This window comes from Rhipicephalus microplus, chromosome 8 (genome assembly GCF_043290135.1).
Source record: "Rhipicephalus microplus isolate Deutch F79 chromosome 8, USDA_Rmic, whole genome shotgun sequence".
Classification (NCBI taxonomy): domain Eukaryota; kingdom Metazoa; phylum Arthropoda; class Arachnida; order Ixodida; family Ixodidae; genus Rhipicephalus; species Rhipicephalus microplus.
Genome location: NC_134707.1, coordinates 80900791 through 80926879, shown reverse-complemented (window position 1 = coordinate 80926879; position 26089 = coordinate 80900791). Strand labels below are relative to the sequence as shown.

General features: G+C 48.3%; 2 protein-coding genes across 3 annotated transcripts; one reads left to right on the top strand and one right to left on the bottom strand.

Annotated features, from left to right (window-relative positions):
• Nucleotides 1–13421: 13421 nt before the first annotated feature.
• Nucleotides 13422–14083, top strand: LOC142768293 (uncharacterized; the record flags this gene model as incomplete). Its single annotated transcript, XM_075870252.1, has 1 exon — nt 13422–14083. A coding segment is annotated over one exon (660 nt), but the record flags the coding sequence as incomplete, so codon positions are not given.
• A 30-nt stretch (nt 14084–14113) lies between these two features.
• LOC142769197 (uncharacterized) lies at nt 14114–25923 on the bottom strand. 2 transcript variants are annotated; one of them, XM_075872207.1, is made up of 2 exons: nt 19016–25923; nt 14114–14463 (listed from the first exon to the last, which is right to left on the bottom strand). In XM_075872207.1, exons 1-2 carry the CDS (start codon nt 19196–19198, stop codon nt 14131–14133), a joined length of 516 nt encoding a protein of 171 aa, XP_075728322.1. In that variant the 5' UTR covers nt 19199–25923; the 3' UTR covers nt 14114–14130. The 2 variants fall into 2 exon arrangements, with proteins under 2 accessions (XP_075728322.1, XP_075728323.1); XM_075872208.1 differs by lacking the exon at nt 19016–25923 and adding an exon at nt 15070–16259.
• Between the last annotated feature and the right edge of the window lie 166 nt (nt 25924–26089).

Sequence of the window (26089 nt, the reverse complement as noted above, 5' to 3'; positions counted from 1 at the left end):
CAAGTGGAAACAAGTCGTGCATCGCCAAAGAATTCGGCATCCCTTTGTCAACCCTCTCGACAGTGCTTAAGAACAAACAAAAGGTTTTGGAAGGCTTCGAGCAAAGCTTCTCAAGCGGAAGCGCATTCGAGCGTCCAAATTCCCGGACGTCGAAGCAGCACTTCTGTTGTGGCTCCAAAACGTTCGAGCAGCCAATCTTCCCGTGACAACCCAAATGATGATGGAGAAAGCAGACGCTTTGGCACTGCAGATGGGTCACGCGGATTTCAGTTGCAGCAATGGCTGGTTCGAGCGGTTTAAGACGCGAAATAACGTGTCATCGAAGCCTATCCACGGCGAAAGCAGCATTGTTGACGAACAGGCTGCAGACGCATGGCGCAAGCTACGCCTAGCCGAGCTGCAAAAGGAGTACGCGGACAAGGACATCTTTAACCTAGACGAAGCCGCTCTCTTTTACAAGATGCTGCCTAACCGCACATACACACCAAAAGGCGAAGCGTGCTCAGGCGCTAAGCAACGAAAAGACAGGATAACAGTTCTTTTTGGTGCCAACGCTACCGGCGATGAAAAGCTGCCCCTCCTCATCATTGGCAAGTCGCTGAATCCCAGGTGTTTCCGAAATGCACGGCTCCCGAGGGATGTGACCTACAGCGCAAATAAAACAGCCTGGATGACGGCGGCGCTTTTCGAAGAGCATGTCCGTGCGCTTGATCAGAAGATGGCAAAGGACGGTCGGAAAGTGTTGTTTGTTGTGGATAACTGCCCCGGCCACGGAAAAATCGACAACTTGGCGGCTGTTACGCTGGAGTTCCTGCCGGCGAACATGACGTCCGTTCTCCAGCCAATGGATCAGGGAGTCATTGAGATGGCCCGCAAGTATTATAGGAAAAGCCTGCTGCACCGAATTCTGCTGTCATGCGACAATGGGAAAAAGTATAAAATCGATCTGCTGGGTGCAGTCAATCTGATGGCCGAAGCCTGGCGCCAACTACGCCCGCTGGCGATTGCTAACTGCTTCGCACATGCAGGTTTTTCTCGCGCTCCGGAATCGATCGAAGAAGACATTGGCGCAGAATTCAGCGGCTGTGATGAGCTGTGCAATGAAGTGCGCAAGGCAACTGGCTGCGTGAGCGATACTGAGGACGGCGAGATCGCCTTTGAGGAGTATGCACTCTACGAGGCCGACGTCCCCGTTACTGGAATACTGTCGGACGCCGATATCGTTGAGATGGCCGTGAACGACGCAGATGACCATGCAGATGAGGAAGAGCCTCGAGAAGTGCCTACGACGACAGAAACACGTAACATGCTGTGCTTGCTCCGCAACAAGGTCGAATGCAGTGGTGGCGACCAACGGCTCATGCGATGTGTTGAGCAACTGGAGAACGCCTTTCTCGGACCGAACGCTAAAGCGAAACAGGCGAGCATCACGCAATTTTTTGGTCCTCGGTAATAAATTTTTTTCCCCTCCGAATTCTTGTACCTTTACTACGGTAGCTGTTTTGTGCAGTGGAGCTTTTCCTAGCAGCACTGGCTTTTCTTTTACAGTGACCTGGGCGAACATTTTCGGCGTTTTGCTTAACTCGAAATACCGCCTATCTCGAAATTTTCCCCGGATTTGATGGCTTCGAGTTAACGAGGGATTAGTGTATTGGCATGACTCTACTTCTCGCTACCCAAGGCATGCAAAAGCTGCACTGACATTGTTGTGCCTAGCTAATGGTAGCTGTGATGTGGAGAGAACTTTCTCCCAGCTGAGATATGTTCAACGAACGGACAGATCTCGAATGGAGGCTGACATGTTGCGCATGCAGATGATAATGTATGTCAACAAGGACGTGTAAAAAATGGATGACCAGATTTTCGAGAATAAAATGTATAATTTCTAAGAGTCAATGTTTACTGATTCATTCATTTTCAAACACCACTGATTCATTTTCAAACAAACACGAAATTTCGGGTAGTATACTGTATTTGCTATAATACTCTGGTGTCTGTCCCAATTACCAGCTTGAAACACCAAATTTAACATGTTATACTTAAAAAGCCGTGATACGTTTTGATAAGCTCAGTGTAAGTTCTGATAAGTACAACCGTATATTTAACCCGAACAAACCCGAAGTAAGGAATGGTTTTGCAAAAAAAACGATTTTTCCCCGAATATCAGTTTGAAAAATATCGCCCAATTTTTACCCCCCTGAATTTGAAAAAATATAAAACCCGAAAACAAACAACCCTAAATATATATCGAACACGGATACATCGAATTATTGCCTATAACGAACGGTTCCTATATCACGCGGAAAATCGCATGCATTATTGATTTTTTATTTCGAACAAAGTTTGACATATAATGGATATATCAAGTTCAGCCACCCCAAACCGCCCGCGCTCCATTGACAGGCGGCGAGCTTTCCCGCAACTCTCGAAAGTAGCGGTAGAGCGGCGGGCGTTTACGAATGCTGCACACATCGATGGCGCCCAGAGCGCCACTTTAACGTAGCAACGTACGTGCGCCGCAGCCTTGCGGCAGAGGTTCTTAAATGTGGAAACAGAAGAGAAAAGCGTGGAGCTGTTATCGTCTTTCAATACGAAGGTACCGACACGGCTTCGCGCGGGGAAAGGGGGGGTGGGAGGTAAAGATTGAGGAGGAAAGAATAGGAGGGAAAGGACGCAGACGAGTGTGTCGGACGCGGCCCGCGCTGCCGCCCGGAAAGAAAAAGCAGTCAGGCGAGCCGGCATGGGCCCGCCATGTGTGCGCTATACACCCGGACTCGCGCCGCAGCCTTGCAGCTTGCAGTCGTTGCAGTCTCTATGGTGTCAACGGCATACTGCGCACTTGTTGCAAGCTCCTTCCCCGTAGCATCGGCAGGCATCGGTCGTTGTGCTCGCAGTGTTCGTTCGTTCGGAGTTAGGCCTGTCGCACGCTGTGGTGCGCGACAGGCTTAACTCCGAACGGCGGAGCTCACGGATGTGGAGATTGTCGCCAAAGCTACTGCTGAGCAGCCAAATGAAGACTCTGCTGAAGTGGATCCCGCAAGCGCTGATGGTGCCCTGCTCCCGGCATCAGCTGATGTCGTAGCTGCCTCGGCCCTTGTGCGCCGCCACTGCGGCGCGATTGAAGGCACCGGCATATCACTTATGGATCGCCTCGACTATATTGAGGACGCAGTCAAACACGCCATGGCCAACAAAAAGCAGGCTACCCTTTTCAATATTTTAAAGCAACACAATAAATACTATGTTTGAATCCTTAAGTGAGTATTTACTGCACCACGCTTGAACGGTTCGTTGGTTGTTTTCAGCAAACTGTTGACACATTTTTTTCGTGATCTTTTTATATCGAATTCTGGATATATCGAACTATTTTGCGATTGCCGCGCCGTTCGATATATCGAGGTTCGACTGTACCTGTGGCACTATCCCCTCTGCTTTTTTTCAAGTTGTTCTTTCCTGCTAGTGCATTTGTCACTTTTATCATGACGTTCTTTGCAGTTTATGGAGCATTTCTTTGAAATAATGAATCAAATCAAAAGGAAGTCTCATTGCAATCTTTGACTGCGGGACATCATTCTCTATATTATCACTATGTAACCTTCGTACTAATTACAATAAAATTAATCTATTGATTGGTTGACGATGATGATATATGGTGTTTTTGGCGCAAGGGCCATTTGATGGCCAAAGAGCGCCAGTTCATGGGACATGGAATGTGGACGATGATTGTGATTAGCGGCTGTATAAGGGCCATAAAATTCCTCGCGGTAAGGCGGGTAAAAACATACAAGTAATAAAATCATGACCATGCCGTGGAAGGTGTGTGTGGTGAGGATAGATGAAAAGAGTTGGTGGTTATAAAAACGATAGTGGATATGAATGGCATTAGCACAAGTGCCTCACTCGTTCATACCCTTGCGTCCAAGGGCCGTGAGGCAAGTGCTTTCTTGTGTAACCGCCGCAGCAAAAACCTCTCTAGAGAGGTCGTGCTACGGAATGCCCGGGTGTATGATATGAAAATTATTAATTTCTTTTAAAAACACTAACAATGATTTATGACTAAAAAGCGGTTCCCTACCAACGAACATTGCAGGGTGTAAAGGTATATGTTGTCGGTAGGGTAATGTAAAATGTTGTTTTCTTATAGTTTCTAAGTGTTTACACTGGATAAACATGTGAAGGACGGTTAATGGTTCACCACATCTGTCACACAATGGTGGATTGCCACCGGACAAAAGGTGTGTGTGTGTACTGTATGTGTGTCCTATCCTGAGTCTCGTTAGTATTACCTCTGTGTGACGCGATTTCGATACAGGCAGCCAATAACCAAGGTGTTGCTTAACAATGTGTAGTTTGTTTTGTGTGTGTGTATCCCACTTGCTCTGCCAGTAGTCCCTGAGGTTTTGTTTAAGAGACGGCTTAAGATCAAGGACCGGGATTGATATGGATGTAATGGCGGTGCTCTCATGGACGGATGCAGCGAGCTGATCCGCCCTCACGTTGCCTTGGATCTCACGGTGCCCTGGCACCCAGCACACTACAACATGGTGTTTGAGTGTGTAGGGTATGCACAAAATGGAGTAAAGTGAGACAAGGACCGGGTTTTTTTGTTTTTTAAGACTGTGCAGAGCCGTTACCACACTGAGGGAGTCTGTATAAATTACTGCTTTTTGTATTTGTAATTGTTTGATGTGTTTAGCTGCCACAAGTATCGCGTAAGCTTCCGCTGTGAAGATACTTGTGCGTGGATGTAGAGGGCCAACATCCGAAAAAGATAGGCCGACAGCAGCGTAGGACACAGAGGAGTTAGTCTTGGAGGCATCTGTGAAGAACTCAGGACGTGTGTATTTGTTTTGAAGTTCCAAAAAGTATGTTCGGATATGGGCAATAGGTGCATGTTTTGTAACTTCTAGGAAAGACACATCGCAGTCTATAGTCTGCCACTGCCACGGTGGCGGGTATGCTACAGGAGCCATTAAACTGTGGTCAAGTGACACTGCAGTTTCTTCAGCTAGACACTTCAGGCGAACCGAGAAGGGCTGCCTCATCGAAGGCCTGTTTTGAAACAGAGCTGAGCTCGACATATCATTAATTGTAGAGTATGAGGGGTGCTCCTTGTCTGCTTTCACCTTAAGGAAATAAACAAAGGACATGTAAGTTCTTTGCAGATGAAGTGACCACTCATTTGACTCAACGTAAAGGCTTTCTACGGGGCTGGTGCGAAAAGCACCCGTAGAAAGGCGGATGCCCAAATGGTGCACGGGGTCCAGCATCTTCAAGGCACTTTGAGTAGCAGACTGATAGACAACGGCCCCATAGTCTAAGCGGGTGCGAATGAGGCTTCTATAGAAGTTCATGAGGCATTGCCTATCACTACCCCACGTAGTACGTGACAACACTTTCATAACATTCAAGGCTTTTAAACATTTTGTTTTTAAATACTTTATGTGGGGTACGAAGGTCAACTTGTTATCAAAGATTAAGCCTAAGAATTTATGCTCGGCTTTGACGGACAGACGTTGCCCGTTCAGTCGAATGTCAGGTTCCGAGTGCATGCCTCTATTTCGAGAGAACAAGACACACGTGCTTTTTTATGGGTTAAGTCGAAATCCGTTTTCATCTGCCCATTTGGAGGCCTTATTTAAACCCAGCTGTACCTGCCGCTCACACATGGCCAAGTTGCATGACTTGAAGCCAAGCTGAACGTCGTCGACATATGTACAATAGAACATAATGCGGGGAATAGACAAGTGCAAAGAATTCATTTTAATAATAAAAAGTGTGCAACTAAGCACGCCACCTTGTGGCACGCCTGTTTCCTGGACAAATGTTTGGGAGAGCACACTGCCCAGATGGACACGGAATGTCCGAATGGACAAGTAACTCTCAATTATGGAAAGCATTCTATTGCACACACCCAGGTGAGACAAGTCTCTTAATATGCCAAAACGCCATGTTGTGTCGTAAGCCTTTTCGATATCGAGAAACACAGAAAGAAAGTATTGTTTGTGGACGAAAGCGTCTCGGATCTGTGCCTCGATACGCACCAGATGGTCGGTGGTAGATCTACCCTCTCGAAACCCACATTGGTATTGGTAAAGCAGATTGTGTGTTTCAAGGAAATATAAAAGTCGGCGGTTTATCATTTTTTCAAAAAGTTTACAAATGCAGCTGGTTAGTGCATTTGGCCTATAACTTGAAACAGAGGAAGGGTCCTTGCCCTGTTTCAAAATAGGGATAACAATGGCTTCTTTCCAGGAAGTAGGTATGGTGCCAGAAAGCCAGACAGCATTGTATAGGGAGAGTAAAGTTTTTCGCGTTTCAAGCGGCAGGTTTTTCAACATTTCATACATGACATGGTCGTGGCCTGGGGCAGAATTACTGCAGGAATTTAGTGATGTTCGTAGCTCAGCTAAGTTGAAAGGTTGGTTGTATGCCTCGTATTTTGTACACTTGTATTCCAGTTTCTGCTTTTCGAATTTTGCTTTGTATCTTAGAAAAGCTTCAGTATAGTGTGACGAGCTAGAGACCTGCTCGAAGTGTGCACCAAGGAAGTTCGCCTGATCTTCTACGCTGTCACCCTGTGTGTTCACGAGTAGGAGTGAATGCACTTGTCTTCCTGCTACTCTACCAACCATGTTCCAGACTTTAGCCTCTTGGGTATAAGAATTAATCCCCTATAAAAACTTGTGCCAGCTTTCTCTTCTGGCCTGCCGACGCATTCTCCTGGCCTGAGACTTCATTTTCTTAAAAGTGGCAAGATTTTCGACTGTTGGTGAGTTCCAAAGCACCCTCCATGCTTTGTTTTGCTGCCTGCATGCATTTTGGCACTGTGAGTTCCACCATGGCACACGTCGTTTTCGATGATGTCCATTTGTTTGTGGTATGCTTTTTGTTGCTGCATCGATCAAAGATGCTGTGAAGTAGTCGACAGCAGCTTCAATGTCTAAAGTGCATATGTGGCGCCAATTTATATGTGTGATGGTATAAAACTGTTCCCAGTTGGCTTTGCTTAATAGCCATTTTGGAACCTGGGGCGGGCATTCAGTTGATGTAGGTGTGCTCAAAACTACGGGAAAATGGTCACTTCCGTAGGGATTAGTGATGACTTTCCAGAGGACAGGCCGGCAGGTGAACGAAGGAGGGCGATGGCTGCTTTTTGACCACATCTTCAGTGCGCCTGACAACCAGAAACTGGTTTTTGCCTGTCACCTTAGTTCTTGGATCTCTTGAGGGCTACACGTTCAACAACCCCAAGAAAAGGACCACTGAGTGTGCTTTGGGTAAGGCACAGGAGGAGCTGAAGCGCAAGCCCATCTTCAGTAGTATGACTGTGAGAGTAACTGGAGTGCTCCTTGAGCTGGTTCGATATCGCACAACACAGGTGAGAGCGGGTTACTCCTTGAAACGAGCACTCGAGAGAGTGCAGGGACGAGCTGGTGACCTAGGGAAAGAAGAGAAAAAGACTATGAAGCTGAGCCATCTACAGAGTAAAGAAAAAAAATAAATTATCCGCTTCCAGCGTGGCCGTTGCAGCTGTTTTGCAACAGTGCATTAACTCCGAGTGGAGACCCTTGTCCGTTTACTCTCGAAAGTATGGCCTTTGCCGGTACTGAAGAGACTGACGTTGAAAACTGGTTCACTCAATACGAACTGATGAGCGCTAAGAACAAATGGGATGACGCTGACAAGTTGACTCGCGTCATCTTTTACATCACTGATGTTGCCGAACCCGAAGTTCGGACATTCGGAAGTTCAGTGGTCAGTGCCCCGTAAGAGAAGCACGGCGACGCGCACTTGGCATCGACAGGCCAAGAAGATATTGACCCCGTGTGGCAACAGACGCGCAGATGATTGACCCACTTAAGTCAGTTTCCTCGCGGTCCGCTGGTACTGCGAGCGGCCCTTCCGGATTGCGGGATAAGGACTACAAGGAACTCGCCGACATCGGGTTACGCGTACGGTTGATACCCCCAGGAAGCTCTTGGCAAGACTCTTTGTCCAGCTCTTCGGAAGAGATTTGGGTCGACGACCCCTCGTCCATTCTCGGTGGTTGCAGCCGCGATGCCACTGTGTCCTCCGGGGCTCACGCGTCTGAGGAAGTTGGGGAGGAAGCTTCCAGGAGAGCCCATTAGGAGGCCTATGCTTCCTCAGAAGTGAACTACTGAACAGTTTCATTCCTACTTTTGTAAAAAAATGCGGTACTACAACGACAAAAATTACATTCAGACAAGGTACTTCTTCAAGACGTCGTTTGCAGACGTTTTCGGTTGACCTGCTGTCTGTGTGTCCTACACTGAACAACGCTTGCATACTCGTGCACAGAAGCCATACGAGTCATTCGCAAGTTATATTGAAGAGATTGTCTTTGTAACCATGTCAACTTCGACATGCCCGAGTCTGACAGGATTCAGCACATCTTCAAGGGGTCAATGATGGCACATTTCAGATGCTCCTGGCCCGTAATCCTGACATCGTTGCGGAACTCACCACCTTGTGTCAAAGTTTTGACGAGTTGAAGCAGCGCGCCCTGACTCGACCTTTTTCCTTACATGCCGACTCTCTCTCTAGCCGTACTGTTGTTTCCGACCACTTACCGTCCCTGCTAAAGACTTTGTATACTAAAAAGTTGCTCGGCAACTGTCCTTCATTCCTTTCCCGCAGCAGCCGCCGTCTTCTCGTCAAACGCAGCAGCCGCTGTCCACTCAGGCTGTTCTCGTCGCTCTCCACAAGCAGCCTGCGGCCACGCCTGTTCCTTGTGTGCCGGCTATGCAGCCCGTAGCTGCGCCTCTTACATATGCCCAGTTGGTAGGTACGCAGGCCCGTCAGCAGCATTTTACACCCATGCATTTACCTGCTCCCCACTCTGCCCCCCTTTCGACACCATGGGCTGCAAAGCGAGTCCACAATTCCTGGCATTGTCCAGAACTGCGTTGTGAAGACACGCCTAGAGACCTAGAAAAGACGGGTTCGAATGCACCTATTAAAGATATCTGGAAAAGTTACAACAGTGATGACACACTACATTTGAATTTACATATGACAAGCGCTGTCACAGAGCCTGACAATTTTGAAATAATGAGGGTGAACTGAGTCTTCACTTCTTTTGAGTGATAAAGTTTTTGGAAGGTTGTCCACGTGAAAAGATGAAGCAGAAAATGTAAGTGGCAATCTCATTCATATGTGCCAATGTCCGAGCTCATCTTTGGGATAACATCAAGGAGCAGCCACGATGCTTTGGTATCAAAATCGCCGGCTTGAAGAGGGGTAAAAACTTTCCCTTTGAATTTAACATGGGAATGTGATGTAAACCTTGGTTTCTTGAGTAAAATGAATGCAGAGAGACTGTATGTCACACTAAAAGGCACAATATACAGTGCAGTCCACTTATAACGATACCACATATAACGATATATCGGTTATAACGATGGATCGACCTAACACTCTCATTTTATGCATTGGGGCTATGAGGAAAAAAACCATATATAACGATATGTTATCCACCGCATATCGAATACAACGATGAAAAGTTTGCCGTGGACGGCATGTTTCATTCAGAATAATCGTAACATTTAGATTGATAAGTTCCTCTGAAACGAACGATGCCGAGACAAGACGAAAAGTTAGCGTAGGCGAGTACGTATCTGCCGCCACTGCAGCACAGCGCCGGCAGCGCGTCCCGGCCATTCAAAAAGCCGAGGAGAGCATCGCGAGTTGGCGCGACATGCTACAGATGGCGCGAGCTGTCACGTTTTGCGCCTCGCCGCGCGTCGACCGCGGAGAGGCTGAGAGAATTAAAAAAAAAAATGCGAAAAGCAAAGCGCCGCGGCGGCATCGGGGCGGGGCCTCGTTGGCATTTCGGCTGTGTACCTCTGGCTGTGCTTTCTTCCTCCCACTGCTCCCACCCCGCCGTCGGTCAGTCTCTCTTCCTCAGCGATCGCGCGAGACACGTCTAGAGCGGAGCAGAGACAACCCTCTATGGCGCCGACGAAGCGAAAGGCCGTGTCGCTTGAGACAAAGTCGAATATTTTGCAGGATTCGCGACGCGGTTTTAAAGTGAGCGCCCTTGTAAAAAAATACGAGCTTGCCCAGTCAACGATCTCGACCATCCTCAAAGCCGGAAGCACCGCGCTTTTGAAGGCTGGAACCAGTGGCCATGCCGACGAGCGGAAGAGAGTTCGGGAGCCCTTGTATGCAGACGTCGAAGAGGCACTCTACCAGTGGTTCTTGTCGATCCGTGCCCAGAATGTGCCGATTAGTGGGCTAATACTTGCCACAAAGGTGAAAAACTTGGCCTTTCTGCTTGGTAGGCCGAATTTTGAACCCGGCGGCGGCTGGATACAAAGATTTAAAGAGTGGCACGGCATTGTGTACAAGAACGTGGTGGGAGAAGCGGCCTCTCTCGATTCAGAAGCGAAGCAGCAGTGGCTCCAGACCAACCTGCCCGTATTGATGGAGCGCTTCTCAGCCAGAGACATTTACAACTGTGATGAGACTGCCCTTTTCTTTCAAATGACACCATCGAAGACGCATGCTTTGAAGGGCGATCCATGTCCCGGCGGTAAGCACTCCAAGGTTAGGGTAACCGTATTACTTTGCGTGAATATGGACGGGAGCCATCGGCTCAAGCCCTTCGTGATCGGGCGATCCAAGAAGCCTGTGTGCCTCAGGAATCGGCACATCCCGGTCCGCTATAGGAGCAACAAGAAGGCCTGGATGCCCGTGTCTTGTTCGAGGAGTGGCTGCTCGAGATGGACAGTGTCATCGAAAGTCAGGGGCGGAAGGTGCTGTTGCTGCTTGATAACTGTAGCGCACACAACGTGAGCCCGAAGCTGACATCAATTGAATTGGTGTTCCTGCCGCCGAATACGACGGCAGGCTTGCAACCACTAGACGCCGGCGTGATTTCTAACTTTAAAGCGTTGTACCGGCGACGCATGCTCGAGTGGCTCGTGTTAACGATTGACCGCTAGGCTCCCGGTACGTCGGGCAATGCAGGCGGGCCCTCTGATGCCCCTGATCTGAAGATTAGCCTTCTAAAGGCCGTGCGCTTCGTTTACGGCGTGTGGTACGAGGTGAGGCAGACCACCATTCAGAACTGCTTCAGGAAGGCAGGCTTTGTGCACCAGGACTAGCCTCTCTCGTCTAGCGATAGCGACAGCGAGACCGGCACGGAAACTGCGGATCTGACGGGGCTCTGGGAGCACGTACCTACTGTTGATGCAGATAGTGGGTGTGTCGCGTCGGTTGAGGACTTCCTGACGGCAGACAGTGCTGCTTTGTTCTGCGATGAACTCACCGACGAGCCAATCGTCGCAGATGTGTTGTTGCGACAGGCGGCGGCGTTGTGCGATGGCAGCGACAGTAGTGATGAGGAGGTTGACAGCGCCTCTACGACCCCGTCGATGACGACGCAAGGTGCACTGATGTCTATCGACTCCCTGATTGACTTTATGCACATCAAAGGAATGCCGCCAGAGTTTTCGCAGCAGCTGGAAGCTATGCGCACCGCGGTTGTGAAGCTGAAGCTTCCGCAGAAGCAACTGCAGATTTCGGACTACTTCGGCGTGCCGAACCCGTGACGCGTTCTTCAGAGTAAGAAATAAAGTCTTGTTTTTGACATCCTACTATCTACAATATTTATTAATTGGTGAAAATAGCGAAATGAAGCCTGGAGCTACAAAAGGTACGTCCAGCGACGATTTTTTGGCGGCAGTCCAGATATATCGATCACCAATTATAACGATCATATTTTTAGGTTTTCTCGATATCGTTATAAGTGGACTGCACTGTATATCCCAGACAAGATCTGTGATAAATGTGATAAAAAAGGTGGTGTACTCGTCCAATATACCTGTGTCACACGGGCGCGCAAAAAGTCTAAGTAAGCGGTCTTTTAGGAAGTTGAAAGACTTTTAACAAAGAAGTGTTTGAGATGCAGACACACGGCAGCAACGATCTCCTTTTAGTGTTTTCGTTCGAAGACGCTAGCGAAAGCGTGGCGCTAGCAGTTAAAAAAGAAGCAATGAAAATTAAACGATGTATCACCATGTACAAATTAAAGACTTGTTGCACTGCTCGTTTCTTCAAATAAATTTAAGAATAAGAGATGAAGAAACACCAATGTGAAAGTTTTTTGCACTAGATAAGGAAGCATTCCCATAACTAGCGACGTGCACAAGTCCATCTGGCACCACTAGGTTTTTATTTACCGTATTTGTTTTTCGCTGCTCTCGACACCTTATGGGCGACCGTACGGGAGAAAAAGCGAGGATCGCAAGCCTCACGGCCTGCCTTCTCGCTCTGGAAAGCGAGGCAGATGCTGCAAAAGCCGCCAAGGAGAGAATAAAACAGCAACTGCTATTCAGCAATTCCGTGCTGTGCGCACTGGAGCTGTCGGAGAAGGCCTGCATTCGATCGATCTGGGTTTTCAGACGAAACGAGAGGTGGTTCGAGGAAACTGTACCTCACCTCGGTGAGCAGAACTTCAAGCAATCTTTTCGAATGTACCCGTCCACATTTCGTTTCATTGGGGAGAGCTTGCGCAGTGAGCTCGAAAGACAGTGCACCAGCATGCGTGAAGCCATCACTCCTGAGAAGCGAGTCGGCATTGCCCTATACAAGCTGTGCTCGTCAGCCGAAGATAGGACTGTGGCCAACCTCTTCGGCGTTGGACGCTCGACAGTAAATACCTTATACAGGCAGTTTTGCGAGGCTGTTGTCGCTGTACTGGAACACAAGTGGATCAAAATGGTGATCGCAGAGGAAATGACGAGGCACATTCAGGAATTCGAGGCCGTCACCGGTTTCCACCAAGGCGTCGGAGCTTTGGATGGATGCCACTTTCCAATCTCGCCATCTAAGGAGCATGCCACAGACTACTACAACAACTACAAAGGCTGGTAAGTGGCCTAATACCACTTCTTAATGTAAAAAAAGCATGATTTATACTGTATTTTAATGTGCCTAGAAAACAACACTATTCAACCTTTTCGTTACGCTATATAGTTCACTCCTAGCTCTGCCACAAGGGCAAGTCCACATCGCAATAAATAAAAAAAGCGATGCCAAGTGCTTTAGTCAACGCACAATTTGGTTCCTACCATCTCGCATCATTTACAGGTACTAGAGCAAGCCAAGCAACGCAGTTTTCACGTAAGCATTTTAATGCAACAGCATGAGATGCCAGATTGCATTTGCAATGATAATTCCGACATGCTCATAACGGCTGCAGAAAGCAGCAGCTCATCTGCAGAAAACTTAATGTCTATTACCTACTATGTTGAAGATATATCACAAGGCTGCAAGAAAACAAAAACATTCCCGGCTCCATTATTGACCACAGAAAGCAGCAGATTCTTAGCTGTACACAAATATACATGCTTTTGTGATAGTACTTTAAGGTAGCTGCACGACTGTAACAACTACAAAACACACGCACACACATTTGGTGTCCATTGTTCGCTGCATTCACCTTATGTGCCACGCACTTTGTTTATTGCAGGTACAGTATCATCTTGCTGGCACTTGTGGATCACAGATACCGCTTCAGGTATATCAACGTTGGAGCACCTGGACGCTGCCATGACTCGCACGTGTTTGGGTATTCGCAAATCTCCAATGCTATTAAGGGTCCCCTTTTTAAAGCTCCACTTGCCACCATACCCGGGACAGTAGTACCGCCACTAATTCTGTGTGACCAAGCATTTTCATTGGCACCCAGCCTGATGAAGCAGTTTGGACACCGCGGGAAGATTAGTGAAAGTGAAAAAGAGTTCAACTATCATTTAAGTTCAGCCAGGAGAATTGTTGAGAATGCATTTGGAAGGCTTAAGGCCAGGTTCCGCTTCACTGCAAAAAGGATGGAGTGCCATGTAGGCAATGCTCGCTTAGTAATACGGGCATGCTGCATGCTAAGCAACATTTGTGAGCACTTCAATGACAATGTCCACCCGCAGTGGTTAAATGAGGTGCAGCAGTCAGACGTTGACTTCCCGCAGCCGTCATGCACAACAGAAGCCCAAGTTGGAAACGCAGCAGACATGAGAGCCGCACTTGTGGACTACTACAGTCAAGTGAACTAAAACGCACCAATCACAAGAATCGCCGGAAAGAGTACAGGAAATCGCATCACTATTTATTAAAAAAATCAACCATTGCATCTACAAGTTTCTTCTGCAGCTTTAATGCTTTGGTTCGAATTTCCATCTCCTCTTTATGGGCGGCTTCAAATTGCTCGCTCAAGAGCCGCTGCTCATTCAGCATCTTCTCCTTGATTTCGGCACCTGTGTACTTCCTCCGTTTTCTGCGGGCGCCATCTCCACTGTCGCTTGAGCTGTTTCTGCGCCCGGTGACACAGTCTTGGATGTTGCTTGGCTGCTGAGGTGCTGATGAAGCCTGTGTGAATTTGGGTGCATCTACTTCCGTATCGTCACTTGACGATCCGGCCACCATGCCAGAGATGAGCTGCATTTCAAGAAAATGACAGAAATGCGGTGATTGCACATTTTCACATGTGAAATAGCCATTAATAACTGTGTGCTATACGTCTGAGTGATGGAAATGTCACATAGAGAAGGAAATGTCAACAAGAGTGCTTTTTGTGTTACAATGCTGACTCCCACACGAATCGCTTAACCATTACGTTTACCCTAAGGACTGGTGTAATGGTTCCAAAAGCTCTGTGATGCCGAAATGGCAATGTGAGTGCAGATGTATTTCAGCCACTGCAGTATTTGTCCCATAATGTACTCTTATGACTGTTCCTGTTATATTTGTTCTGGTTTGTGCCACCATGTCATGTTAAATCGTACTTTATTGTGGTGATGTAACCGATTAAACGCAAAAGAAAATGCTTTCTGAAAATATATTTCTTTGTTTTTTTTAAAACACTACAGCAACAATATCTCGGAGAACATGGCTAAAGGCAAACATGAAGCACCAACGGGGTGCACACTGTGCTACACTGGTACAAAGAGTGGGTTACAGCTTCAAAGAACAAAAAGCCACTGCCATTGCACTTAACGCTGCTACTTGCTTGCAATAAAGAATGTAGCTGCCACTAGAAGTTACTTCCTCAACTGAGGGACTGCTGCTTGCTGGGCTCGAGCTGATCCCAGCCTCCTCCATTTAGGGGGGGCGCGGCAAGTAAAGTGCCGATTTTGGTCAAAATATGCGATTTTCTGATTTATTTTTTTTCGTAATCTTCAGACCTTCAACTTCCTTGTTCTAAAATATTACAGCGAAACGTGCGCTACAAATCCCGCAAATAGTGTTTTTGCCGAGGCTAGTCGCCGAAAAGTGCGAAAAAAAAGCCCCTGAAACGGTGTTGTTCACGCCGCACAAACGCGCCAAGTTGTTGACCGAGGGCCGCCATTTTGGTAGCTTTGGAAAGAGGAGAAAGCCGGCTTCCCGATGGTCGCGGTCTCGTATTTCGCCGAGTGAAAATAAAAGCGCGAGGAGCAAGTAAAAAAACGAAAAGGAAGAACGGCAATTGGCTGCGCGGGTCACGTGGTAGCAGGCGCGACCTCTTACTGGTCAAAGCTGCGCCACGCACCTTGGCAACCTTGGAAGCGCGAGCGCATCTGCGGCCGCCGTGCCGAGAATCATCCGGCGTGCGCTTCGTTTTTTGCCACTTTGCTGTTTTTGTGATAGTTCGCGTGCTTTTTTCACCAAGCTTTGTTTACATCGGTGGTCTCTTCTGAGTGCTTGCTCATACTGCGGTGCTATGTTGCCGCAAAAAAAGTTCCGGAGCGTCCACAAGTACGGCAAGCGTCGGAAAGCTTGGAACAAAGGGCAGACGACTGCGGCTGCCGTCCCAGTCGCAGTTCCGGACGGAGCGTGCTCTTCAAGCGTCACGGAGCCTCTACTCAGACCCTTCGCTGATTGTTGTGAGGCCGAGAGTGTGGAAGGTGCCACATCGTCGTATGTCAGACCGCCGGATGCCGTCGACCGTGATAGACGCTCTCGCGAACCCGATTGCGGTCGCACCGCGTCGGCAGCCGTTGCAACTCCGGGCGTGCGCGCGTCGAACATTCTATCGCGAGTTTCGGCCCAGATTCCGAGCAGTGAAGAAATCGCGCAGCGGGCGCAGACAAGGCGGGATGTTTTGGATGCCGTAGCATCGAAGTCCGCTTCAAAGCGGAAGCTCGAGCTTCTGAACGAAGGCTGCGACGAAAATGACGGCGGTAAGGACTCCACATTCTTCATTGTAAATAAGAAGATGCTGAACGGTCTGCTTTCGTCAGTAAAGTGCAACAAGTGCGACGAAGGGTCGATACGCCTCGAGACTACGCACTGCCTTGGACTCGCGGCGAGGATGGAACTTTTTTGTGACAATTGTGGCATAGTGAACAGTGCGTGGTCGTCCCCGAGGTGCTCCGGGCAACAAAAAACGAACCCCTTTGAGGTAAACGTGCGTGCTTTGAGGGCTGTGCAGTCAGTTGGCAGAAAACAATCTGCCATAAATGACATTTTTTCTGCGATGGACATTTCGCATCGAGCACTGCACCACAAGTCCTACCAGAGACTGCAAAGGAAGTACAGCCACCCTGCCACCACATCAGCTGCCACCCGCATTGAAGCAGAAAGTGCACAGAAGGTGCATGACATTTACAAGGACCTAGGAGGAGTGCCAGGCAACATTGACGTCATTTACGACGGCACGTGGATGACGAGGGGGCACAGAAGTCATATTGGCGTGGGCTGTGTAATCGAGCTGTACACAGGTTTGGTCTTGGACCACTGTGTCCTGTCCAACTACTGCCAAGGCTGTGCTGTTGGCCCCAAGCCTGGTGACGACAACTATGAGGAGTGGCTTGAGAAACACAAGCCACAGTGCCAAAAGAACACCGATGCTAATGCAGGCCAAATGGAAGTAGAAGCAGCTAGAATCATGTTTGAAAGATCGTTTACCAAGTACAAGCTTCGATACATCAATGTGCTCTGCGACGGTGACAGCCGTACGTACCTTGCCCTCACGCAAGACAAGGTGTATGGCTACATGGTGATTAAGAAACAGGAGTGTGTGAACCATGTGAAAAAAAGAATGGGCACTTCCTTGCGCAACCTTCTTGATGAGCACAAATCCAAAGGCCGAGGACTGAGCATGGGTGGCAAAGGCCGGCTGACGCAGGGCCTGATAAAGAAGTTAACGAATTATTATGGCTGGGCCATTAAGAGCCACCCCAACTATGTTCCTGGCATGGAGAGGGCCATCATGGCCACTTATTACCATGTAACATCCACAGACCAGGATCCACACCACGACCTGTGCCCAAGTGGGACTGACTCCTGGTGCCCGCACAATCAGGCATTGGCCAAGGGAGAGCCGCTGCCGCCTCACAAACATAAACTGCCCCATCACGTGCGAGTGGCACTGCTGCCAATCTACAAGCGCCTCTCGAACAAAGAGCTCCTTGAAAGGTGTGCGCAGGGAAAAACCCAGAACGCTGTGGAGAGTATGAACAGCCTCATTTGGTCAGTCCAAGAGCCAGTTCGCCTCCCTTCGAAGTGTGGAGAGTGCAGTTGCAGATGCAGTCTGCCGTTTCAATGGTGGCTGCAAGAGATCACTGCTCAACTGGGCTTCAATCCAGGAGACTGCTCTTTGCGGCGAGCAGCCGAAAAGGATGCCAAAAGGGTAAAGAGGGCTCAAAAGGCGCATTGTTCCACGACAAAGAAGCGCAAAACTGGGTTGCGCTCTACAGAGGCCAAGGCCACAGCATCTCAGGATTACTGCCCAGGAGGATTCTGAGTGTTTTAGGCATGTTGTGAACTTCCAAACAAGAGTGAACTTTCAAAGTCAGTTTTCTCAACTCTTGATTTTCGCCTATGTGCCTTCGCTAGAACATCTGTCATTTTCTAACAAAGACTGATAGAGTCGTACCGTTTTTTGCACTAGGCTCAGGAGGCCTTTAGCAGTGCAATAAAGCTTTATCTCTCTTCTTACTCATCATTTAAAATTTTTAGAACACAGTTTATAATTACTGCGATGTGTGCGCAAAACAACATCCATGTTTTGGAAATTTTATTTATGGTTACAAGAACTAGAAAAATCAACTAATAGCTTCTTTGCACAAGTTGATGCTTTGGGAACATAATAATATGAAAAAATAATTTCATTTAGCAATAATTATCTCTTTAAGTGTGAAGAGCATTAATTAGTATAATTATGCTTGTAACTCAAAAAGTACAAGAGGTATTTGAAAACGGTTTTCATATTTGGAATCCTCACAATCATCCACATACACACACCAAATTTCATCACAAACAGTCCATTAATAAAGAAATTAGTTTTACTTGCCACGTCCCCCCTTAAAGAGGGGTCATTCATGGGTAGGCTTCCAAGAAACTTATGGATCTCTACAAAAAAGGGCCAGTTTGGTGGGGACGAGCCCGTTGTCTTTTCTTTAAGGCATTTCCTGAAGAATACGAAAATAAATGATTAAACATATGTTACAAGACTGACAACTGCACACCGACAAAACCACTGGTACATGCGAAATGTACAATCGCGCGGCGAAAAGTAGAAAAAAGCGAATTGTTAAACCTGCGCCACATCAATTGCGCATTTCCTTCTTGTTACATGACAGGTTTGCGTGCTTAACAAGTAACAAAGATGCGTTTCTTGACGTTTGTACTTAAACGTGTAACTGCAACATCGCGTCATTGTAAAGCAATCCCACTGCAAATCGTCGAAAAAAAAAACGTGTGCAGCTAAAACGCGCGATAAGCATGCTTCCAAACGTGGCCATTCACTTGGCGTTCAGCGTTTTGCCTACGGTGGGGCGTCGTTTCGAAAAGATTGTTCGGACGTTTCCCACGCCAAATGCGCTTCACCGGCTCGCAAAAAAAATTCTGCTCAAATAGCCAGTAAACTTACTGGAAGCGTTCGATAATATACCTGCAATACAATTTCAAAAAATCATTTTTTCCCATGATCCCTGTTGTCGTGCCACTTCCCTCCTCACGCTTACAGGCCGCTAAGACACGTCAAGCTTACTCAAATAATTTGCCTCACCTGTAGGTGTGTGTCAGATTTTCTATTTTCGTGTGCCCTTGGTCCTTCGTGCGGGAGACACCCGCACTTGTGAGCGCAGCCGCGATGCTGGCGTACACCTCGCCGTTGTGCTTCTGCGCTCGCAACAAGTGCAGGTTGTCCTCCCAGAGTCTGATTAGGCTCCACGTATCTGCTTCCGACCATTGCAGACGCTGCCTTTTCCGTGGGGCGCCGGCTGCTTGATCTGCGGAGTTGGCCATAGACGCTCGGACTCGGACCACTTGAATGACGGGCAAACACACGACTGCCACGCTTTCCTCGCTTGTGCAAAATGGCGCGGCGCGAGACCCAGTGTCACCACGTGATATTGCCGACGCGTTGTAGCTGCTTACGAGAGTAGAAAAGGAAATAACCATAAAAGAGTTCATTACACCTTCTGCAAGACATGAAATTTGTTTTCACAAAGAGTTTTGGTGACAGAAAAATAAGCATTCGCACTTTTTTTCCCACCACTCAAAAATTGCTGGCGCTCACTGGTTTCGAGGCTACTCATTCGCAGCCGTAAAAGAGATCGACGAACGCCATTTACGAAAAAGACCGCTTCTGAAAAGGAGTTCGCTCTGTGCCGTGTGTCTGCTGTCAGGAACTCCTTTTCGGAAAAAGACCGCTTACTTAAAAGACTTTTAAGTGCCCGTGTGACAGGGGTATAAACCAGTTAGTCCGTGATCGAGCCAGAAGTGACTAAATAAGCAACTTTGTTGCAGACTATGTTGCCCGCAAAGTGCAAAATAATATGAAATTGCAGCCGGAAATGGCAGTTGCGAGCTGTTGGATGCGCCGCGTTAACTGCAGTGCATACGAGTCCTCAAACGGAAGACCTTTGTGATCCTTCAGTCGTCACATCAATGGCCCAAGACGGGTTCCAGCAGGTGAAGGATTTTTTTATGTTGCCAACACTCGGCTGAAAGCAGGCGAAAGATGGGCAACAGTCACCTGCTTCCCAATATAATCTCTTCACAATAAATCCCACGAATGGACTGGGCCCTTTGTTAGTGGACTGTCTATTTGAAACAGTATTCAACAGAAACTTTTCTCGCATCCCTTCACTGTTTGAGGTGCCGTCAGGCATAACTGCTGCTGCTGAAGTGACAGCCGCGCTTCAGAGAGGCTCTCAGAAGTGGTGGTGTCGTTTAAAGGCAAACTACCCAAATAGAGATCTTTTAACACATCAGGACCAGGCCCTTGCAAATAAGTGGCTTAGCCGCGTTTCAAGATTGTTGAAGGACAAGGATAAAATTAGGGGACTTACGTTCCGGACTAATCTATACCCAACCAGGGCTCTAACTAATAAACAGAGCACAGACCCTGCTTCGAGGCTATGCCGCCTTTGTGATGAAAAGCCAGAGACAGCTTTCTATATTGCCAGGAATGCGTGTCCGTCCACCTTTCTCGCACAGAACGCCACAACTATGTCTCCAGACAGGTCGCCAGGTTGATCAGAAAATGAAATCCGGCTCTCACGGTCCGTGAGGAGCTGCGATTTACCACAAGGAATGGCGTCAGACTCAAGCCTGACCTGGTTGCCGAGTCTGGCGACCAGGTGATGGTGATTGACCTGGCGATCGTCTAGGACGCTAATGAAGGTGTGCTTAAGCCCAAGGCGTGCGAAAAAGGTGCAAAGTACCGGGTCCTGAAGGATCTCCTATCCGCAGAAGGCTTTCTCATCGTGCGGCATTGTCTTCGGAGAGAGGAGCATGGTCTGTAGGGAAACTGTGGAGCTCGGGTTAGCGCTTGGGTTTAGTCGGCACGATTTCGCTTAAGTTCATCAGATTTAAGGGGGAGTTTGATTTGCCTTCATAGGTTTCGCAACAGAGTATAAGCCTTGAGCTCATTTTAGTTTCCTTTTTGTTTCGCATTTCGCTATGATCTTCCTATGTTGATTGTTGAATACAATAATTGACTTTTCTTTGTAGTTGTGTTTTTTAGTTAGTTTCTCTCATCCCTCGTGTTGTTCATTTTTTTCTGGTGGCCATGGCAATAAAGACAAGTATTTCAATACAATTACACTATAGCTTCCATGGATAGTTCATACACATGACGTCCTTGAGAAGGCCAATGGGGACTGCAAATGCTAACGTTGGCTGGGAGTAATTCCATTCCTCTTCTGGGCCTTGCAAACGTCCTCACACTAAGTCTTGTCGTGGTCACCTCGCACCACACAAGGCTGTGAAAATGTATGTTTTTTTCCCCAGTTTGGAATGTTTCATGAAAGCCTTGGCATCGACGAGTCAACGGTGTCGTAATAACGAGCCCACTCTTCCAGTTGATTTTGGCAAAAGACTTGAATGATGTGCTCTCTGAGTGGGCACACTTGTGATAGCTGAAATGTATATTGTAGGTGGAACAATAGGATGATGAGACACCTCTTGGGTTCAGGGTTGTTAGAAATTTCATGTCTGTCTTGCCCGCCCTTAAACAACATGATGTCTGTTTTGACAAAGTACAGGCTTTGCACGATCTCCTGACGTGTACATGCATTCATATATACGTCGTGGCCAGGCACCGCTATGACAATACAAGAATGATAACTAAGCAGAAGAAATCGCAGAGAGGGACTGTTAGCCAAGAGTCATCTGCGCTAACACAGAAAGATCTGGCATTTCTTATGTCAAATATGCACACATCTCTGGGCAAAATGTTTTTTCTAGCTTTTTTTTTCCTTTCTAGTAAGCTTGTGGACTATCTGAAACTGTGTCGCCGGCTATCGGGAAGGCCAGTGGGGAAGATAGCCTCTCATTGTGGTGTGGGGTGTAGACTATCTCGTGTAGGTTGTTGTCCCGGCAGCCGGAACAAACAACGTCGGCACGGCCACCGGTCCTCAAAACTTCAAGGCGAAGTGTGGCCATGTGGGCACGGCAGGAGAGGCAGGAGGTGCCACGCTACTTTGTGAGCAACGCACCTTGGAAGACGCAGCGGCGTTTACGGCGTGACCTGCCCCTGGACAGTGTCCCGTGGCCATTCCGGGGCTGCACACTGGCGGACATCGAGAAGGCAGCCGGAGGTGCCCAACTGCCTACCGATGCTGCGGTGGAGTTCTGTGCCACGTGCCGTGTGACTGTGCACTATCAGTGCCACTATAAGGGTGCCATGCACGTGGCGCGGACAAAGACTGCTGCTGAGGAGATGGCCACCACGAGGAAGGCTTCAAAACCAGCCCCGCTCAGCCAGCGCTCGGACACTGACCTGGCGGCCCTGTGCTGACAGCGAATGGGGGAGGACCCCCATTTCGCGGCACTGCTGTCAGGGCTGCCACTGCCCACAACCAGCGAAGGGCCATCGATGGACAGCGTCCCCACGATGGACGTGGATCGTCTGTTAGAACTATAGGGCCACGCGGAGCCTCCCCCCCCCCCCCCCAGAATGCTGCACCAGGCCAAATATATGTTTTTTTTTATTTCTGGAGTGTATTGCTGTGTTGTTTCATTTTTTTTTCTTAAGCAGCAGTTGTGGAGCGAGGCTGAGGGTAGCTGTTGCCCATTGCATGACGTCTTTTTATGGATGGGCGACGACCGACTGTCTTTGCAGACCGGTATATAGGGTGAATTAGGGAGAGGAGGATGTGGGGATCTGAGGCGCGCCCGCGACCGTTTCGCCAGCATTCCGTCGCACGGCCACACCCTTTTGCTTTTTCTGCTCTGGTAACGACGCGCGGCGATAGACAGCGCCACGTGCGGGCGCGGCACACGGTACGTGCACGCTGAGGGAGCGGTCTCTCCTCCGTGGTCGGCGCCGGGTAAGCGTGTGTTTCCTTCGTCCGCATCCCCTTTGGGAATCGCCGGACTGTAGCCTGCCTGGGGTGGCCTTTGGCACCTCGGCAGGCGTGTTTACTTAAGTGCTAGCTTCGGTACCATAAGCCAAGCCCACAGCAGTGCCTAGTGCTTGAAGTGGTCGTACCACACCAAGCCGCACTTGCCGTAGGCCTATGCGTACGAGGTTTGCCCTAACAATCGCGACCAGGCCCAGTGGTCATAGTGAGAGTGCGCAGCATAGCCCCGAGGGACCTTTTCCCGATTGGCGTGCCAAAGCTCGCCATTGCCAGCTGCGACGTGCTCGCGGTTTTCCCTTACTGTGAAAGTCCGCGTGCGGGTGCCTTTGCTCTCCGCGTCCCGGGAGCGGACGTTGTACTGTTGTTCGAGGTGCCGCCAAAGGCAATAAAGTGTGTGTTTTGTATTGAAACACTGTCTGTTTTGCCGCGCTGCGCTAAACGCCCAAGTAGTTGAGCGCCCGGAGCGGTGCGCTTCACGCGAGTAGGTGACGAAGTCGCAGCCCTGTGGCTCGCTAAGGGGGAACCCGCGGTGATCCGCTACGGTGAGTAGCGGGGTCACCATAACTTGAAAAGTGAGCAAACACAGAAATCATACATGCTATTCACTTGCGTCGTAATACGCGCTGTTCACCTGGAGCTTGTTTTACGCTCCACAGCAGACAGTTTCTTGGAAGCTTTTCGGCGTTTCACTGCACGTCGTTGATTCCCTTTAGTGATTTACTCGGACAATGCTTTGTGCTTTAAATGTGCTTCTCGCGAACTTCATGCTATGTATGACACTATTAGGAGAAGTCAAGTCGGCGATTATCTGTGTGCTCATAGCATCACGTGGAAATTCTCTGCTGACCGTGCTCCTTGGTGGGGCGGATTTGGGAGTGTATGGCGAGGTCAGTGAAAGACAACTTAAGACGCCTGCCCATTTCTTACATCGCAAGCAATTGACTGCTCTCCCCGACTTGCAAACTGCACACGTGGTGCCTAGCTCCAATACGGAGCTTCTTAAAACTTGGATACAGCGACAAAAGCTTCAAAAAGACTTCTGGAATCACTGGTATAAGGAATACTTAATACTCCTTAGAACCGCTCATAATAGGCTGGTGGTGGACATTACTAGTATTGCGGAAAGCAATATAGTGATAGTGCGTGACAATGCTCTGCCCAAGTTGTGTTGGAAATTTGAGCGCATTCTGAAAAACATTACGGGACACGACGGCATTGTTCGTGCATGTCGCCTAAAGCTAGCAGACGGCAAAATTGTAATGCGGGCTATACAACATTTGTGTTTCCAAGAAATGCGCTCGCAGCAATTCATGGGCCGGGAGTGTTAGAAACAGTGGACATAGGGTGCAGGAGAGGAAGAGAAGGACGAAGAATGGCACGTGGGGTGGTTCTTGGATCTACACCGCAATAAACGATCGCCGAGACACTCTGCTCTTCATCTCCAGGCGTATTAGTCCTTTGAAGCCGGTTTTTTACGAAAGAAGTCTTCGGATATTGCAGACAAGTGGATCCAGCCATTTAAAATGGGAGAAAACCAAGGATCGTTTATAGTACATTTTGAGAGGACTTGTGAAAGATTGACCTGCCCTCCTGATATGTGGGCACAGAAGCTTCCCACAGCCTTCCTGGACACGAGGAAACCAGGGCAGTGGTGAGAGCCACAAACCTCGACACCTAAATAACAAAACTCTAGAGGTTGCGAAATCCCAATGTGCTTCGCTGAGTTTCAGTCCAAACTTGCCAAGCTTGTACTGAGATAACGAGTTTTATGCCAGTGTTATGGGACAAATGGCCATTACCAAGTGTACATGGCCAGACTTTATTGTGCATTCAGCAAATTGGCTTGCCATTGAGCATATATTTTTAAAGGAATAATAGTGGAGTGATATGAAAGTAAGGCTTTATTTTATGCAAGAGATGCCGTATATTTCCAGGGATTGAAGATACCCACTGGTGCATAAAGGTGCATTCAGCCGCTGCCAAAAGACAGCCTCCGTGTTAAAGAGCTGACATTGACGATCTGGGACATGGCATATTCGAAGGGTCGAAGACAGCCGGGCCTTCAACAGTCTGAAGGAGGCATAGGTATGTGGCTTTGTGCTAATGGAAAAAGAGGACTGTGTCAACCATGTGCAAAAGCGCATGGGCAGAGCTCTTCGAAACCTCCTGTACAAAGAGCCGAATCAAGGCCAAGCCTTGGTGGCGAGCGCAAATTGACAGGTGAGCTGGTCACAAAGCTCACTTCATATTATGGATAAGCTTTGCAAAGTAACCAGGGTACTATTGAGGCCATGCATAATGCTGTCAGGGCAACCTTTTATCACGTTCCATCAACTGGTGCAAGCCCTCGGCCCTCTCATTATCCAACTGGTGAAGAGTCATGGTGCAAGTACAACAGGGCTGTAGCCAAGCAGGAGACTACTTCAAAATATGATGATGATGTTTGATGTTTTATGGCGCAAGGGCCGATTCACGGCCAAAGAGCGCCAGTTCACCTTACTAAAAATATGGACAATGATTGTGATAAGTGGCTGTATAAGGGCCATAAAATTCCTCGCAGTAAGGCGGGTAAAAACATACAAATAATAAAATCATGACCATGCCGTGGAAGGTGTGTGTGGTGTGAACAGATGACAAAAGTTGGTGATAATAAAAGACGATGGTGGATATGTATGGCATTAGCACAAGTGCCTCACTCGTTCAAACCCTTGCGTCCAAGGGCCGTGAGGCATGTGCTTTCTTGTGTAGCCACCGCAGCAAAAACCTCTCTGGAGAGGTCATGCTACGGGATGCCCGGGTATATGATGTGAAAGCTGTGAATTTCTTTTAAAAACGCTAACAATGATTTATGACTAAAAAGCGGTTCCCTACCGACGAACATTGCAGGGTGCAAAGGTATATGTTGTCGGTAGGGTAATGGAAAGTGTTGTTTTCTTACAGTGTCCAATTGTTTGCACTCAATTAAAATGTGAAGGACAGTCAGTACTTCACCACATCTGTCACACAATGGTGGATCGCCACCGGACAAAAGGTGTGTGTGTGTCGTGTATGTGTGTCCTATCCTGAGTCTCGTTAGTATTACCTCTGTATGACGCGATTTCGATACTGGCAGCCAATGACCAAGGTGTGGCTTAATAACGTGTAGTTTGTTTTTTGTGTGTGTATCCCACTTGCTCTGCCAGTATACTCTGAGGTTTCGTTTGAGAGACGGCTTAAGATCGAGGGCCGGGATTGATCTGGGTGTAGATGCAGTGTTTTTGTGGGCGGAT

Coding starts and splice junctions, on each gene's coding strand:
- LOC142769197 (XM_075872207.1), bottom strand. CDS start 19,198: ATGGTCGGAAGCAGATACGTGGAGCCTAATCAGACTCTGGGAGGACAA. Junction 14,464..19,015: donor AATCTGACACACACCTACAG/GTGAGGCAAATT, acceptor CTTGAAATGCAG/CTCATCTCTGGCATGGTGGC.